Here is a 14449-nt window from a genome sequence, read left to right as displayed (position 1 = left end):
TCACATTTTCACTGTTTATTTATTTCAAGTCATCCACTTAATAAATAGAAACAATTCAAACACCAGACTGAAATGGGAGTGAAATAGCTTGGGTCAACTAGACTGAAGACAGGCACTTAAAGAAAAATAAAGATTAGTGTGCATTATCTAGTAGGATTACAGTGAGTTCTTTTTTTTTTAATAACACCAGCAGGTGGCTGCTTAGAATTACACTGGAAGTACAGATACAAGAAAACTCAGATCTAAAAGGATATAAAACATACAAACTCACAACAAAAGGATCTGCAAATAATCAAAAAGCAAAAGAAAACAAAGATCGCCTGAAGAATCAATAAAATATTAGCATGCATCTGAAGCAAGTGACTATGCTCAGTGTTTTATCTTTATTGCAAGGCTGTTGGTGACTTTTACTGTTGTTTAGTCAAAAACGCATACAAGTTCAACACTTATCTTTTTCAATTAATATGCTGCAAAGCACACAAACCATGGCATACTAAAATGTAGTCTGGAAACGAAGCTGTTTCAGCCTCTGATTTTGTTCCTAATACCAACGAGATGTGGAAGAAAGAACACTGTACATATAAGATGTGAGTGGTTACATCTGTATCCTAAAGTCAAGCCCACATAAATACCAGAAAACAAAGAGGTCAGTGGCAGATTTTCAAGCAAGAATACATTTGGCTGCAAACATTTACTTCTTACTGTTTTATCCAGTGTTGGTATAATTAGTGTGAAAATGACCTGGAGAGTCAAGGATCTGCAGATTTGAAGAAAAAAAACAAAACAACAGAAAGCCAGTCCAAAGTTTAAACAACCTTCTCAGTCACTTACGAAAAAGCTTGCATTGTTAAAAGCTCCCTTATTTCATTGGCAAAAAGTCGTTTATAAAAATCTCTGGGCTGTGTGTGTTAAAATAAAGCTCTGATGTTGAATTTTATTCAGAACAAGTCAAATATGTAGTTTGGATTTGACAGCATCCAGAGTGCAGGAGTTTAGGTGAACACTAGGTTGCCTTTGGCAGACGAGAGCAGCTCAGCGGTGTCCCTGGTTGCACGCAGATGGATCGCTCTGAAGATGAGCTTGTGTTACGGCTTTGTTTAGTAAAGCCTGGATTCGAAGGGTTTCCTGTTTATTCAAGGGGTCAATGTCCATCAAGAGTTGAAGGCTTTCAAGTCCAGCTTAAAGGAGGTCAGACCTCACTCACTGGCAGATCAGCATCATCAAAGTCCAGATGTGTTAGGGGAACCTGGGGCTCGAAGCTGCTCCGACGTCTCCATGGTGACTCCTCAGAGTTCGCCATGTTGACCGCAGGAGGTTGGGAGGTCACTTTGCGAGGCGTGTCCCCTGCTGGGACAGGCGTGCTGGTGTGTGGCTGTGAATGGGGCGTGGCAGCAGGCTCATGAAGTGCTCGCTGTCCCACGCTAGGCTGCGAGCGTGTGCTGCACGTGACAATATCCCCCCGCTCTGGGTAGCATGGTGGCACGGCAGATATGGGCGAGCGAGGGACGGGGGGACCCGCTGGGCTGCGGTAAAACGTGGAACGGTTGCTGTGTTCCTGCAGTGGGAGAGAGCGGGGTAGAGGGGTGTGGGGGAAAGAGGCCAGCTGCTATTAGTGACAAAAGTACATTTCTGGGGAATGTAGTTAATTTAAAAAGATTGGATTTAGCACCGGCATGTGGAGACTGAAGCAGCTTGAAGGTTGTAGAAGCTGAAGAGTGTGGAAATAAGACTGGAGATAGTGGTGGTAGTAGTGGTAGCAGGAATAGGAGTGTCAGCGGGTTTAGATTACAAAAGAAATGTAAAACAGAGAGCCTTTGGAAGCACTGTTTGGTTGTTGCTTAATATTTCACAGCTTTTCATTGTCAGTTTTCAGTCTCTGAAAAATAAACAGAAGCAGGAGAAGAAAGAAAACACAGCAGAGACGGTGAAAGCTGAGAAGTAGTTGCCACTGAGCAGCTGGTGAAGGCTTAGTTAGACAAACATGGCGGCGTTAGAGCACCACAAGACCGCAGTGTTGGCATCTGGCACCTCTGAGCGTCCATAATTTAAACAGAACTTTGTCTCATACAATACTGCCTCTCCAAGCTTAGACGTTTACTGATCTATTAATAGAGCGGCAGAAAAATTCGTTGTTATCCCTGGGAAAGATGTGTAAAAAGATTTAAATTCATCTTTTATTGCAATATCATTATCTTAGATGCACAATATTGGGAAGATCCTTAAAGTAAAGCACATTTATTCTGTGTGGGAAAAAAAACTTAAGAAACTGCTTTTACTAAAGTCTGAATTTGCACAATTATTAGTGCCTATTATTAGTAACAACTGATTTAAAATAAATATGACTGAAACATTTCTTATTGATTTATCCTTTACTTTATAAAGTCAATTAGTGTTTTTAGCAACTTTTAATAAGTAATCCAAGATGGTGAGTGGGGTAAAAAAGCATTTCCAAAGCTCACAGCAGTGAAGAAAGTCATGTTAGTGTCACCAAGTCTCGGTAACAACCATCAGACTTTCTACATGCCAGCTGGTTGATTGGGGGTGATGGCAAAGACACACCGTCTCAATTTAAACATCACATACATGGAGTTTACCAAAGTTTAGCAAGAACAAGAGTGGGGATTTTTTAAAACATGGGATTTTTCCATTTATTGAATAAGGATGGACTTGTTAGTATGAGAATCTGCTGTTGCGATGCATGATTAAGTTATATTAAATGTATTTACACATCTTTACCAGGCATGTCAACAAATTCTTCCAGCAACATTTATCAAGAGAATCCTTATACTGATCCAAAAGCAGTTTAAGCTCAATATTTCAGGTGAGTTCATGAAAATTCTCACAAATTAAAACAGTAAAGACATGAAACGCAGCTCTGGTTAAGACATTTAACCACATGTTAACATCTATAATGACCCCGAGTCTGTAGATTCAGCGATTACAGTTTAATATGCGGCACTTAAAATGTTAAACATTTAGCACACAAAGGCAGAGGGAGTCAACAGGTAAAACACGCATCTCGCTATCACGTGTGTGAGATAGAGGAAAGTAAAAACATACAGGCAGCGCACAGGAGGGAAGAGGAGAGACAAGCAGGATGTCACACATCTAAGACAGGTACACAGCTGCAGCAGACTGCAGAGAGAACAAGGCATGGAGGGGAAGAGAAGGTGTGAATGACAGAAACAGTATTTACAGCCAAGCTGCTGGGAAACTTCAGACAGTCACTGTGCTCTGTGTTTGTGCAAGGTTTGTACATATACAGTATGCAGCCATTTAAACATCACTAGAAAAAGGTGAAGACAGACAAGAAAAGCCTGGATGTCTGGATTTAGCAGTGAGTGGTTTTTTTTTTGCCTTTGTTCACCCATTTGATCTCTTGTTTTTCTCATGCAATGCCTGCATATCACTCACAAGTTACAAATAAACGTTTTAAATGAAACGCATGATTGTGTATCCAGGGTAAACTGTGGTGTCTTTTAAAAAAAAGGAAACCGTTCAAATGTTTCAGTGAAGCATGTATGTTTGTTCTACAGTGTTGCTATTGTGCATGCACAAAATTTCATATTGCTCAACTTTGTTCATGATGATATATTTACGTTCTCTAATTAAGCTTTACACAGACGATCCAAAACGTATAGCAGACCTTTATGGGAGTTTAGCAAAAAATAAATAAATAAATAAAAAGAGAAAAGAGGTAAGTGAAAAAGCCTTAAGGAAAAGAGGATATAGTGAGAGGGCTTGCTGAGTTATCAGCCATATTTAGGTTGTGGTTGGAATTTACTGAGCCGTGAAAAAGGATTGGACTCCTCACAGATTTCCTCTGGTTTGGTCTTTCTGTCACACTTACATTTTTCACATAAACAAATTGTAATTTCTGAGAAAGAAAACTAGATATAAAAAAGATTTAAAATGATTTCATTTAGCTTTCAAAATCAGTCCACAGCCTATGTGGGAAAATTAACTGCCTCCTAAACCTAATAACTGGCTTTGCCTCCCAACTACCTTTGAGCTTTTGCAGTCTCTGGCAATGAGTCTTTTACATTTCTGTGGAGGAATCTTTGCGCACTCTTCTTTGCATTGTTTTAATTCAACCACAAGCATGAAAGGCCTGTTTAAGGTCATGCCACAGCATCTTAATCCTAACCCTTTGACTAGACCACTCCAAAACCTTCATTTTGTCTTTTTCTTTTCAGAGGTGAACTTACCAGTGTGCTTTGGTCATTGTCCTGCTGCAGAACGTAAGGTCACAAACCTATGGCCAGAGACTAACTCAGTTCCATCCATTATAGCAACTCATCTGAGTCCTGAAGTTGTAAAGCAGCCATAGATACAGCCAGAAATGCCATTCCTGTGTCACCGATCGACTAAATATTTCCACAAGTCCTTAAGGCAAAGGTGAGGACAGCCTTTGGGTCCTTTTTTGGTCAGCAGTGTTTTTGCCTTGAAATTCTCTAATGAATGCCCAGTCTCTGTTTAATCTGGAACAGTGACCTTAACCGAGGCAAATCAGGCCTGCAGGGCTACAGATGTTCTGAGTTTTTTGTAACCTCCTAGATGAGTCACTAATGTGCTCTGGGAGTAATTTTGTTAGGTTATCCACTCCTGGAAAGGTTCACCACTGTTTTTTCAGTAATGGTTTTTGTGACTGAGTCCCAAAGCCTTAGAAATGGCTCTGTAATCCTTTCCAGATATTTAAACAGTTTCTCATGAACTTCTTTAGATCAGAGCTTGATGCGTTGCTTTCTAAGATCTTCAACTAACCCTTCAACTGTTGTCAGACAGGTTTTATTTCAGTGGTTTCATGATTCTAAAGGTCTGGTGGTAATCGGGCCTGGGTTTGGGTTGTGGAACTGAACCACAAAGTGTGATTAATAACAGTTAGTGTATGAGGCTATTTCAAAAAGGGGAACAACTGCTTTTTAACACAGGGCCATGTTGGTTTGGATAGCTTTCTCCCTTAATAAACAAAATCATTTAGAAATTGATTTTTGTATTTATTTGGGTTATCTTTGTCTGATATTGAAATTTGTTTTGTGAACTGAAGCATTTAAGTGTGATGAACAAAGAAGACATTTCTAAGGGAGTAAATACCTTTTCACAGCAATATACAAGTTTAAAAAAAAATAAGAGCACTAGATCTGCATTTAGATCTCAGCTGCTCTTAAAGGAGCCATTTTCACACATTCGATGCAGTCCTAAAACATTCTCGAAATGTTCTAATGTGGTGCTACGTGCAATCAGAGATGTCCACAACCTTTGCTCCAGAGTCTCTTGGTCGTAAAATATCAGGAAGATGAGTGGCTGAAAAAATATGCAGATATAGCTGCAAATTTTCCAAAGCACTGACTGTGAATGCTGGTCAAACCTGTAACTTCACATTCTTTTTTCTTCCATAAATGTCTTACTATTGTGAATCCATTTTATAAAATGTTTGCTTATTTTAAGTTAATAGAAAAACCTTTATCTGTCTACCCCTAATTCAAAACCAGGATATTGATTAATATCATCAGGGTTGTTATCTGACTTATATGCTTCTTGGATCTTGCGTTTGCGCCGTTGTGCTCTGGCCAGATGTTCTCCATGTATCCTTTCACATTGTGTAAGCAGAAATCTCCTACTGTGTGTCTAAACAGCAGCAGTAGAAAAAAAAAAAAGGGCTAACCTTCAGGGAAATTCAGTTGAACAAATCTTGTGTTCGATGTGTGAAAAGGGCAAATATCTACAACCAAAGCGCCAGCCAGTGAAAGGGGGGAGAAAATAAAAGGTACTGGAAAGGTGAACTTATAGTTTGTAAGGGGAATTTAGACGAGCTGACATACGTGCTGCTGCACTCCCCGATTCGAGATGTATACCTCTGTATACAGGGGTTCGACAGCCGTCTGGCCTGCCGCATCTGCAACAACATAGTGCACAGCAGGATTAGAGCAGACGGGCGGGGTCCCGATGCGACAGGACGGAGGTAGAGAAATTGAGGCAAAGTAAGAAAAACGAAAAAGAAGACAGTCAGAAAAGAGACAAGAGGAACAACAGCGAGAGAAAAACAGAGGTGTTCAGAGAGATGTGGTGCACAGAATGATTCCAGTGTAACCAGAAGGTACCAACCGAGGTAAGCAGAGGTGTCTTTACTTCTCGTGACCTTCCAGCTTTAGCTGCTATTTTTTGTGTCTCCTTACAAAAACATACAGAACAGACCAAAGGTTTGGACACACCTTCTCATTCAAAGAGTTTTCTTTATTTTCATGACTATGAATATTGTAGCTTCACACTGAAGGCATCAAAACTATGAATTAACACATGTGGAATTATATACTGAATTATATACTGAACAAAAAAGTATGAAACAACTGAAAATATGTCTTATATTCTAGCTTCTTCAAAGTAGCCACCTTTTGCTTTGATTACTGCTCCACACACTCTTGGCATTCTGTTGATGAGCTTCAAGAGGTAGTCACCTGAAATGGTTTTCCAACAGTCTTGAAGGAATTCCCAGAGATATTTAGCACTTGTTGGCCCTTTTGCCTTCACTCTGCAGTCCAGCTCACCCCAAACCATCTCGATTGGGTTCAGGTCCGGTGACTATGGAGGCCAGGTCATCTGGTGCAGCACCCCATCACTCTCCTTCTTGGTCAAATAGCCCTTAAACAGCCTGGAGGTGTGTTTGGGGTCATTGTCCTCCTCCTCCATGCTTCACAGTGAGAACCAGGCATGTAGAGTCCATCCATTCACCTCTTCTGCGCCGCACAAAGACACGGTGGTTGGAACCAAAGATCTTAAACTTGGACTCATCAGACCAAAGCACAGATTTCCACTGGTCTAATGTCCATTCCTTGTGTTCTTTAGCCCAAACAAGTCTCTTCTGCTTGTTGCCTGTCCTCAGCAGTGGTTTCCTAGCAGCTATTTTACCATGAAGGCCTGATTCACACAGTCTCCTCTTAACAGTTGTTCTACAGATGTGTTTGCTGCTAGAACTCTGTGTGGCATTGACCTGTTCTCTAATCTGAGCTGCTGTTAACCTGCGATTTCTGAGGCTGGTGACTCGGATGAACTTATCGTCCGCAGCAGAGGTCACTCTTGGTCTTCTTTTCCTGGGGCGGTCCTCATGTGAGCCAGTTTCTTTGTAGCGCTTGATGGTTTTTGCGACTGCACTTGGGGACACTTTTAAAGTTTTCCCAATTGTTCGGACTGACTGACCTTCATTTCTTAAAGTAATGATGGCCACTCATTTTTTCTTTACTTAGCTGCTTTTTTCTTGTCATAATACAAATTCTAACAGTCTATTCAGTAGGACTATCAGCTGTGTATTGTATCCACCTCCTGCACAACACAACTGATGGTCCCAACCCCATTTATAAGGCTTGAAATCCCACTTATTAAACCTGACAGGGCACACCTGTGAAGTGAAAACCATTTCAGGTGACTACCTCTTGAAGCTCATCAACAGAATGCCAAGAGTGTGCGGAGCAGTAATCAAAGCAAAAGGTGGCAACTTTGAAGAACCTAGAATATAAGATATATTTTCAGTTGTTTCATACTTTTTTGTTCAGTACATAATTCCACATGTTTTAATTCATAGTTTTGATGCCTTCAGTGTGAAGCTACAATATTCATAGTCATGAAAATAAAGAAAACTCTTTGAATGAGAAGGTGTCCAAACTTTTGGTCTGTACTGTACAAAATACAAAAGAAGGTAGTTCTGTGTTGTTTGTATTCAGCTGAGGACCTGCAGTACAATCTGTCCGTATCCCAGACCCTTAGTGGCATGCTTCGTCTGCTGATGGTTTAATGGATGTAAAATTTTAAAAGAAAACTTGAGTTAAATAATATGGATATGATTTGTTGTCGGTGATGAGGATGTGTGGTTAAAAATGAAGAATAGGCTTTGCAAGCTTCCAGGAACCCACTGCAAACGTAACTCTTTAATCATCCTCATTTTCTGGTCTATTTTTAAAAACAAAGCACTTTGCAACACTGTTCATACTCTAAATCTTTTCCCTATTTACAAACACAAACTATTGTATTTTCTTAGGATTTTATGTAACTGAGCCACAATAAGTAGAACATTTGTTGTTTGTTTTTTTTTAAGAAGAAACGTCTTCTGAAAACTTTAGGAAGAATTTCTATCCATCCCTCCCAAGTAAATACTTTGTAGAACCACCTTTCTCCAAACATTTGGTGCAAAGGGGCCTCTTAGCTGCTTCTCTGAGTAATGCTCACCTTGCCAGTCTGTAAGGTTAGGTGGACGGCTATGTCTCAGTTAAGTTTGTGGTTGTACCCACTCGATATCTAATTGTAAAAATTGAAAGCCTGGGATAATGTTTTATATTGTAATCTTGTGTTAAACATCTCAGTAACTTTATCCTTGACCTGCTGACCTGTTTACTCACTGCATTCTCTCACAACCCTCTGAGGCCTTTACAGCTGTGGTTAGACTATGAATAACTCACACACAGGTGCTCTATTTACTAATTAGGCGACATCTGATGGCATTTTGGATTTTATTTAGGGGTCTCAGATATAAAGGAGCTAAGTGCATAAGCATGCCACGAATGTCTGAACGAATTTAAGACCATGTATACTTTTCCTTTCACTTCACAGTTAGGTGCTACTTCGTCTCACACCATCCCACGAAATCCAATATAATACAGCGAAGCTTGTAGCTGTAGCTGCAGAACATGTAAAAGGTTAAGGGTTATAATTACTTCTGCAAGGTACAGTATGCTGCCAGGGTACACGTATACAGACCGATACTTACTTTCAGCTCACCTGTTTTTAGACTGTAGAACTGCTTCCTAATATGCATTAAATTAAGTTTATCAAGAAGACACAGGTTCATTAACTGTGTTTTTGCTTGTGTGAAATTAACAGGTAATACTAAAGAAATTCCACTAAAAAAGCCAGAGATTTTAACATGTGCTCATTCTTCCTACCACTAGATGTCAGTGTAATTCTCAGGTTCTGCATGTGTTCATGTGCCACTGTGAATGATACTTACTGTGGCAGCTGACCTCCCAGGTCCCCGCTGGGCTACTATGGCCCCTGAGACAGCCTTTATCCAGCTGTGCATCTCCTCTGGACTGTCCGCCTAGTGGAGATGTAAAAAAAACATGAAGTGTGGCAAAATAAAGCGTGAGAGGTAGAAATCATCTGGGGAGAGTTGATTAGATGTGGAATTTGTAGTCGGTAAAAACACAGACAGAGCTGTTAGTGAGGTCTTGTGAGCTTAACAAGCTAAAATCTTTTCATGATCAAAGAAAACATACCTGGATATAAAACGTCCTTGATGTTGTGACGACTTCAAACAGGTTATCTCTCATCATGATGTCACTACAGCAAAGTCAAAAACAAGATAAATCATTTTTACCTCATCTACAGCTGATAGAAATCTAACTTTATCGAGCACAAAGAAGTTTATTGTACAACAGGAAAATGTCAGGGCATGTTGAATACCTCTGTTTGCACTCTTGGACTTTGTGAATCTCCTTCAGTGGGATCATTCTCAGAGGCTCTTTCTCCTAAAGACAGTCAAACAAAGAGAACAAATATTATTTGCTTGTAGATAACAAAAGCATCATTGCTAAAAATCAATCCAAGTTTGGTTTCTGTTCGACAAGAAAAATATCCAAACCTTCGTCGAAGGAAAAGCTTTCAAAGGGCTAAACAAAAATGATCATGAGAGAGAGCGTCTATGTTCTTCAGGATGTTGACAGCGAAATACACAGATACATTTGTCAAATAGAGGCCGACACTGACAAGGACAGGGTATGGGACGTGCAGGTTGTCCTGAGGACAGTGTGTGTGTGTGTGTTCCTGTCTTGGCATCACAGTGAGAACCATTTTCCTGATTTCACCATCAAATTGAGGAACGTTTGTACCAAAGTGAGGACATTTTGCTGGTCCTCACGACCTATTTTGCTAACGGTTAGGTTTAGGACTAAGGTGTGAATTGACTTTAGGTTAAGGTTATGATTAGGTATGCACTGGTAATGGTTAGGTTTAGGGTTATTGTCAGGGTTAGGGCATAGAAAAGGGTTGAAAATAACTGAAAATCAATGGACGTCAATGGGAGCCAACACATGGTCCTCACTACATATAGCAAAACAAGTGTGTGTGTGTGAGTGAGAGTAAAAGTGGCTGGGGCTAGCAAGGCATGACAGGACGTGAAGAGAAGACAGTGAATTCCTTAGACTGGGAATAAAACAAGCTGAAACTTGGGACTGTGAGTGCGGCTACTCCGCCTGCCACAGTGAGGTAGAAACTATTCCATATTTAACCTTTTTTTTTTTTAAGATTTTCATTGTAACTTAAAGTTAATTACCAAATCTGACTTGAAGTAGCTCATTGCATTTTCTTCAAGGAGGAAGTAACGACGCTTCCAGTTCCTCATCTGGGAAGAAAGGAGAAAACATGTTGAGTCTATTAGCATGGTCTCCAAGAGGATAGAGAAAAGTGATCTTGTCCATTTGCATAGTTGGCAAACAAACGTTTCCATATAAATATGAGATGCACCGTCTCTGCCTGCAAAGCAGATGCTTTATTAATTTAAAACAAAAAAATATTACAAAATTGATACATTTCCAAATCCAAACACAACTTTTCTGCACAGCTTAAATGTAGGATTAAACTGGCGACATCAACAGGTTGTAGGAAATCGTTTCTTTTTAAACAGCTTCCCACAAATCAGGCTAAAAAACTGGTCAACAGCCCATTACTTGGACCTACCTAATATATGCACGCACTGATTTGATGAAAAAGAGGCACGCCTGCTGAACCATGGCAGCTTTAGAGAGTTTACATTCTTTCAACAACTAAAATGTTTACCACTAACTAATCCCGCATTTCTGAATAAGGTAACACATTTTAATTAATCACATTATACTTTGAATGTCAACGTTTCCCTATGACCATAATAGTGTTACATATTTCAGCTTAATCTGGCAGAAAAATAATGTTCAGAAAGATGTAAAATAAAGACGTGAAGGGTTGTATCTGAAGGGTAACAGAAGATTAAATAAAAACTATTGGAGATGCCTACCACGGCTCCTTGCTTCACACAGTAGCCTGACTTGATGACGCTGTGTTCCTGAGCCGGCCTGCACAGGAAGTATGGCAGCTGACTGTGGGAGCGTTGCAAGGCCTCACGCTCTGATCTGTTTGCGCTGTCACCAGCTTCATGCTGGAAGGTCAAAAATGTACAGGATGCTGAAATTTAAAGTAAACTCTGCGACACAAACACAATCTTTATAAGATGGAATTTGGAGAAAAGGATCAAGTCCTTGACCAAAATATGTGTAAACTTAAATAAAAATATAATCAAAAGAAGAGTTTTACAGGGCTAAATTAGGAGTGAGATGATAGTTGAAAGAAAAAAACATGTTTATTAACCAACCTTATATCCTTATTTGGGAAAATGACAAAATCTCAAAATGTTCTTTGCACAAAATGTGTGCTTACGAAGATTTATCTGTTTACAGATAACTTTATTTATTTTATCTTTTATTTACTCCCTACTCATGTTTTTTCCCCCCTTTATTCTTAGGCAAATGACCTGGTAAAACAAAACAAATTATATTTCACGGTTATAAAGCAGGATTTATCTGAGCAGTTACCTTTAATACATTTATTTTTCCAGTTAGAGAGATAATGAATGGTGGAAAGCTTTGCTCAGCCGAATGGGGTTGATCAATCAGATCAGACCGGTGATCAGTTTAGTGGATTTATATGCTACTATAAATGATATTATTGAACATAAATAATCAGTCTCATAATCTATCCCATCATTGATCAAACATTGGTCTGAAAGATGCATCATTTACTAATGTTATTGAGTGAGTCATTTAAAGAAGTCTAGTTGTTGTTTCCACTGTTCATTTACACAACGGTGCACATTTTCTCTGAAAATGGCACAATTTGAGAAGGGGTTCCAGACTGTGATGGTTTGACAACGTCCCGGTTAGAAGACAGGGCTTGCACCCTTTAGGTTCATCTGAGTTGAGAGCGTTTGTCAAAGAAAAGGAAAGGCAGGAATTCAGTGTTTAAGAAGCACATCCAAAGAACATCATGTAAAAGAGGCTCTCATTATCAGCTAAATCAGTCATTCAAAAGAAACTTTGACATGTATTCAAGGCCAGTCAGACACGACCCCTTTCGAGTGCAACACTTTCATTAACATTGGGGAAGATGTAGGAAAATGTTCAGTGTTTGTTTAGGCCAACTATAAAGTCCAGCAAGGACATTGTCAAGCTATGCGAAAAGAAGCTCTTGTGGGTGAAAAGTCAAATCTGGGTGTTTGTTATCGCTACATAACAACACACGTGTAATTCTGAAGCTCAGAGAAACCTTTTTTAAACATAGAAAATAAATCACATATTTTACTTTGTGATTCTCATGTTTACCATGAAAATTTGCAAACCATTTCATTTTAGGACATGTATGTAACACATTGTATGGTTGAGCTGATGTTTACCTGGGTTTGGGTAATGATGGGGACTCCTCCAATTATATCTGTCCTATAGGAGACTTGTTTCTTGGACCCAACAACGTCTGGCAAAACCTTCTGGTTTTCTGAATTCTGCTGGTTTTCGGACGACTTTGGCACCTGAAGAAAGAAAAAAACATGCTGAAAAAGACACAAATGCTGTACAGACAGGTGGTTTGTAGTAATTAGCTGCAGGTCAAACTATACTATGTTCCTCCATAGTTTAGGTAGAGTACATAAATTTGCATATGCAAAATATGCCCATAGTGTAACACATTTTATATCCATTTCCTCTCTGCCGGGCTAGGATTTGATGGAGAACAATGGAAGCAGTCCATTATCCCAGAACCCAGGAAAACAATACAGCATCCTGTTAGTCATATGTTTATTCACTTCTAATTCCTTAACAGTCCCTTTTAATCAGTTCAAACAGAACAGGAAGAAAAAAAATAAAATAAAATATGAGCCAGAAAGAACAGATTCATACAGGAAAAGCTGTAGGTTTTGTGTGTTTGTGTGACTCACAGTGATCTTGGTCGCTTTATTGAGAGCGTTGACCCAATCCACAAGGTCCTGCTGATCATTGGCCTGAAGGAAGAACTTCCTCATCCCAGCATTGATGACTAACAGATCATAAAACAGCAGTGGGAACAATAGAAAAGGCAAAATCAACTTCAGGCCCAACTCCTTTGTCACAGTCAGAGCACATTACTGAGACACCACCACCTTGGCCACTTGCCACTTTGCCTTTCTTGCACAATAATGAATGTCAGGACAGAGGTGCTGCCACAGGTGTCTCTGATAATGAAAACAAACTGAACTGGGAGTTTCCTACACAGCACCAACAAGATTTTATTAAATCGTCAAAAAATGAGTAAGAACCCACAGCTTACAAGAACTAAATATCCTCACATGATCACACTCAAAAGAAAATGAGGGAAAAACAGCTTAATTCTAAAAAATTGTTATTCAGAAGCTGACAGGCCGAGGTTTAGACGCTGAGAGAACTCCTTTCTCTCTGCCATGAATCCTTCAGTTCTGCTATTCAAAGCTTCCTTGTGTCTTCTGTGTCCTTTCCACGCCTTTGTGATAAATTACATTATAGCTAGGCTGGTATACCTGTTAACAGTGAGCTGTAAAAGGCACAAGGCAAACTCTTTGGCACAATTAAGATCATTCATCCTAGTTGTGTGTGTGTGGCCTAGCTCAGAGCAGAAGGACTCTTCTGTCTGTGGCGAATAGAAGATGGGTGGAAAGAGTGATAGTGTGCGTGTTCTTGAGTGCAACTGGGTGCATGTGGCTCTAGTGCAAAGCGCTTCGAGTGGTCGGTAAGACTGGAGAAGTGCAATATCAATTCAGTCCATTTACGCTCTAAGGATGTTTTCAGCAGAGGTGTTTAGTCCGTTTAAAACAAACTCTGGTTTGCGTCCCCGCATTGTGTAGATGTGAACACAGCAATATCACTAGGGTGCGGACCAAAACAACAGAACTCTAGAGCGGTTCATTTGTGGTGTGAATGGGATCCGATCTCGATCCGACACAGCTCCCAGGTAATCGCTGTAAACCAAACGCCTTCCAAATCCTTCTATGAGTACATTTGGTACTCCGGCCCCGGACACATCTGACCAATAAACTGAATGTTCTCAGGTGGGTTGTAGTGACAGGTTTCACTTCGGTTGGACTCTTCTCTGTGTGAAAAGAAACTGGACCACCAGAAAAAGTTACAAGTTAATAAACTCATCAACAGCTATGGCCCAAAGTAAACAAACTATAGGGGTGAAAACGCCCTAAATAAATCTGTCTGCTACCATTTATATAACCAGGATCATAAAGTTATACAGTGTTAACCTTTTCACGTATGAGAAGGTGTTTTGGTCTTTAAAGCACTGGGATGACAAATCTGGAAAAAGAGGCGTCAGATCTTAGCTGTAAAACTATGCATACTGGTAGGAAACCCTGTTAAGCATCAAA

At 39.8% G+C, this 14449-nt stretch overlaps 1 protein-coding gene across 13 annotated transcripts in view; it reads right to left on the bottom strand.

The window, feature by feature from the left end:
- The window catches only part of LOC124859170 (pleckstrin homology domain-containing family A member 1-like), a 30660-nt gene continuing 16211 nt past the window's right edge, over positions 1 to 14449 (bottom strand). The window contains exons 5-16 of one of the 13 annotated variants that reach the window (XM_047351767.1): positions 13004 to 13101; positions 12467 to 12598; positions 11036 to 11176; positions 10319 to 10387; positions 9451 to 9515; positions 9264 to 9327; positions 8996 to 9085; positions 6106 to 6171; positions 5823 to 5896; positions 3061 to 3135; positions 1670 to 1729; positions 1182 to 1555 (exon numbers count right to left, since the gene is read on the bottom strand). In XM_047351767.1, the coding sequence (XP_047207723.1) occupies positions 1324 to 1555; positions 1670 to 1729; positions 3061 to 3135; positions 5823 to 5896; positions 6106 to 6171; positions 8996 to 9085; positions 9264 to 9327; positions 9451 to 9515; positions 10319 to 10387; positions 11036 to 11176; positions 12467 to 12598; positions 13004 to 13101 (1166 nt within the window). In that variant the 3' untranslated portion in view covers positions 1182 to 1323. Of the gene's footprint in view, positions 1556 to 1669; positions 1877 to 3060; positions 3136 to 5822; positions 5897 to 6105; positions 6172 to 8995; positions 9086 to 9263; positions 9331 to 9450; positions 9516 to 10318; positions 10388 to 11035; positions 11177 to 12466; positions 12599 to 13003; positions 13102 to 14449 lie in introns of all 13 variants that reach the window. The other 12 variants (XR_007036024.1, XM_047351771.1, XM_047351768.1 and 9 more) reach the window with 12 other exon arrangements.

This window comes from Girardinichthys multiradiatus, chromosome 22 (genome assembly GCF_021462225.1).
Source record: "Girardinichthys multiradiatus isolate DD_20200921_A chromosome 22, DD_fGirMul_XY1, whole genome shotgun sequence".
NCBI classification, from domain to species: domain Eukaryota; kingdom Metazoa; phylum Chordata; class Actinopteri; order Cyprinodontiformes; family Goodeidae; genus Girardinichthys; species Girardinichthys multiradiatus.
This window is presented reverse-complemented; position numbering and strand designations above follow the sequence as displayed.